Genomic DNA, 4,040 nt, shown 5'->3' on the forward strand with positions numbered 1-4,040 from the left:
GGGGCCCTCCCAGTCAGTCTGCTCCCTGGCTTGTAGCTCATCAGTAACCATAACCCCACGACTGCCCAGGCAGCGTCCTTAGACCTGTCCCTCTGATTGGTAGCATCAAAGAAAAGAAGGCCTCAGAGACTTGGGGGACAGTGGAGCCCCAGACACCCGCTTCTCCTGTCTCTCCCACCTCTCCTCACACACTGTAGGCCTCTACTTGTACTACGGACGACATCGACTTGGTGGCCGAAATGCTAGATGAGAAGGACAACAGTGTAAAAATCCAAGCTCTGAATGCACTCAAAGCTTTCTCTGGCATCAGGAAGTTCAGGCTCAAAATCCAGGTGAGCCTGGGCAAGATCCGCTGGCTGTTCCCCGGGGTCTGGGTCCTTTAATCTGACAGCTGAATGATGACATTCCGGAAGTTTGTTTGAAGCCGAGTTTGTAACCCGGAATTAAGTGAGGAGACAGTGGTCAGCTTCCTCCCGGGCCACTCAAGTCTCCACATGCCTGCATGACACTGGACCCCCCAAAGAGCAGATTCTTAGACACTGGTGCATAACTTACAATTGGAGTTAACCATGTCACTCACAAGACTTGTCATTTCAACACTAGATGTCGTTTGACTTCTGACAGGCTGGTTGTGAAACTGGGGTTACCACACTTTCCTGCTTGGGGGGGGGGGCTCTGTGTAGTCCTGGCTGTCTTGCTGTCCTGGAACTCACTATGTAGGCTAAGGCTAGCCGTAAATTCAGAGGTCCTATGCCTCTTCCTTCTGAGTGCTGGGATCAAAGGTGTGCGCCACCACTGCCCAGCTTAAAACATATCTATTTTATATGTGTGAGGCAGAAAGGAAAACAATTCTGTCGGGCATGGTGGCGCACGCCTTTAATCCCAGCACTCGGGAGGCAGAGGCAGGCAGATTTCTGAGTTCAAGGCCAGCCTGTTCTACAGAGTGAGTTCCAGGACAGCCAGGGCTACACAGAGAAACCCTGTCTCGAAAAACAAACGAAAGGAAGGAAGGAAGGAAGGAAGGAAGGAAGGAAGGAAGGAAGAAAGAAAGAAAGAAAGAAAGAAAGAAAGAAAGAAAGAAAGAAAGAAAGACAATTCTTCTAACGAAACCCAGAGGCAAGTTGGCTCAGTGGGCAAGGGCATTTGCTTCTAAGCCTGACTACCTGAGTTCAGTTCCCAGGGCCCCACATGGTGGAAAGAGAGAACCAACTCCCATAGGTTGCCTTCTGACCACCATCCACCCCGGCCCCACTCCCCACCCATGAGCACGTGCATGCAGCACCTTCTCCACAGGGCAGGAAAACAACAACAACAACAAAAAACCCTTCCCTAAATGTGGCCAGCTCCAAACTGAGAAAGAGCATGGCCATAATGGGGTCCTCCTCAATCCCATCCTCCCCTCCAGGAGGGTTATGACCTCACATTAGATACTGCAGGTGCAGACACCTCTGCGCTTGCACACCCCTGCGTTTGTGCATCTTGTATGGCAAGGTAGACAGATTGGTAAAGCACAGTGCGTTGTGTTTGAAGTCCTGTGTGCTCAGGGGTACTGTGTATTAGTTATTGCTGCTTCAGGTATGACACCTACAGTCTAGGGAGGAAAGGCATACTTACATGCATAGACATCCATTTGCAGTTTGTATTCCTCTGTGCCTCTATGCCTTTGCTCCGCATTGAAGATTAAGCTCATCCTTACTGACCGTCTTGCTTCCTTCTTCTCACAGTGGACGATGTACTGTGGTCTGTCTTGTGATGACCTCACTGTTTGTCCATTGTGGGATATTTTTTAAAAGATTGTATTTATTTTATATATATGACGATTACTGTAGCTGTCTTCAGACACACCAGAAGAGGGCGTCAGATCTCATTACAGATGGTTGTGAGCCACCATGTGGTTGCTGGGAATTGAACTCAGGACCTCTGGAAGAGCAATCAGTGTCCTTAACCGATGAGCCATCTCTCCAGCCCCCATTGTGGGATATTTATATCTTCCCTGGTTTCTTGCATCTCAGCATGCAATGTGCAGGGGGCACAACCTCCTTGTACTACATTAGTATTATTAGTATTACTGCATTACTGTAGATGTTTGACTATTTCACATTTTAACATTTCCATCCGGGTTAGTTTTTATCACCATCTTGACATAACCTCAACTGAAGAGTTCCCTCTACCAGACTGGCCTGTGGGCCACTCTGTGAGAGACTATCCTGTCTGTGGGTGAGACTGTGGGTGACACCATCCCTAGATGTGGGCCTAGGCTCTATAAGAAACGTCGCTGAGCATAAACCAGTGAGCAAACTGGAAAGCAGCATTTCTCCACAGCTCTTCAAAAAGGAGTAAACATTTATTTTATGTGTATGAATACTTTTGCCTACATGCATGGATAGTATTACAGTCATGCCTGTTGATTGTGGAGACCAGAAGAGGGGCCAGATCCTGGAACTGGAGTTATGGATGGTTCTAAGCCATCACGTAGTAACTAGGAACCAAATCTGAACCCTTTGCAAGAACAGCCAATGCTGTTGAGCCATTTCTCCAGCCCCGCCTCCATAGCTCTCATCTCAGGCTTGTACCTTAAATTCAGCTGTGACCTGGAGATTTAAGCCAAATAAGTCCATTCCTTTCCAACATTGCTTTCAGTTATGGTGTTTCTCTCTTTCTCTCTCTCTCTCTCTCTCTCTCTCNCACACACACACACACACACACACACACACACACACACACTCCAAACTAGAATAATTGTTTCTTACATGGGAAAAATTGGTTTGGAACAAAAGTTTGGACTGAGATATTGTGGTGTTGTTTTTGTTTGTTTGTTTGTTTTTTGTTTTGTTTTGTTTTTTNAGACTGGGTTTCTCTGNGTAGCCTGGCTGTCCTGGAACTCACTCTGTAGACCAGGCTGGCCTCGAACTCAGAAATCTGCCTGCCTCTGCCTCCCGAGTGCTGGGATTAAAGGCGTGCACCACCACTGCCTGGCTTTGTGGTGTATTTGTTTGCATTTGGGAGACTGAAGTTGGAGGATCATGAGTTTGAGACTAACCTGGGGCTCTAGAGTGACACTTAGTGGCTCCCTTAGCCCTCTCTGTTGCCTGGAAGCTCTGATCCTCCCAGGTCCCCTGCAAGCTGCTCTCAAGAGAGACCCTGGGTCTCCACCCTGCGGGGAGTTCAGTTTCCCAGGGAGCTGCAGCCTGGCTTGGTGCACGCCCCTCACAGGATGCAGGCCAGCCTGGAGCTCTATGTTGAGAGGGCGGACCTCTTTCTATTTAAAAAAGTACGAGCCTGGAGCCAGCAGCTGCGGGGGTGGGGGGTTCCCCTGCTTCCTCAAGACCAGCTTCTACCAGATATACCACCTAGGCCTGCAAGAGGGCCTCTAACCTCTGCCCTACTTTCTCAATGAGACCTTCTTTGCCCTTCCTAGAAATCTGAGCATGAAGTTTGGCTTTGGCCAAACCTCCTTATCCTAACCCCAGCCATTTAAAAGGAAGCTTCAGGTTCCCACTCTCTCTCCCAGTGCTTGCACCTGCTCTTCCTCCCCCTGCCCTGCCCCAGACTCTCCTCACCTGCCCTCAACTCTCAGGGGTGGGGGGCAGGGCGGGGCAGGGAAATGCTTGTTTTCATAGGGGCGCCTCAACTGTAGGGCCAACTTGGGCTTGTTTGGTGCCCCTTCTCGGTCCAGTATCTTAGACCTCAAAACTCAAGGTCCCTCTCCTCGCTGGTCTGTCAGGCCCTGGCTTTTGGGCACTGAGATATCGGTGAAAGAGAGGTGGCTGCTCCTTGTGGGATTCAGCTGGGGCAGGTGAAACACAAGGCAGAGACACGGTGTGTCTCATGTGATTGTGGTGGCTTACGGAGGAAATCAAGCTAGGCATGGTGGCACACTCCTTTAGTCTCAGCATCAGAGAGGCAGAGGCAGGGGGAGCTCTGTGGGTTTGAGTCCAGCCTGGTCTACAGAGGGTGTACCAGGACAGCCAGGGTTATGTAGTGAGGTTCTGTTGAGAGAGAGAGAGAGAGAGAGAGAGAGAGAGAGAGAGAGAGAGAGA

At 49.8% G+C, this 4,040-nt stretch overlaps 1 protein-coding gene across 1 annotated transcript in view; it reads left to right on the forward strand.

The window, feature by feature from the left end:
- Positions 1–4,040, forward strand: part of Armc12 (armadillo repeat containing 12) — a 9,844-nt gene that overhangs the window by 1,692 nt on the left and 4,112 nt on the right. The window contains exon 2 of the mRNA XM_029533197.1: positions 198–332. Coding sequence (XP_029389057.1) covers positions 198–332 — 135 coding nt within the window. The remainder of the gene's footprint in view (positions 1–197; positions 333–4,040) is intronic.

The sequence above is a fragment of the Mus pahari genome, chromosome 21, assembly GCF_900095145.1.
Source record: "Mus pahari chromosome 21, PAHARI_EIJ_v1.1, whole genome shotgun sequence".
In the NCBI taxonomy this organism is placed as follows: domain Eukaryota; kingdom Metazoa; phylum Chordata; class Mammalia; order Rodentia; family Muridae; genus Mus; species Mus pahari.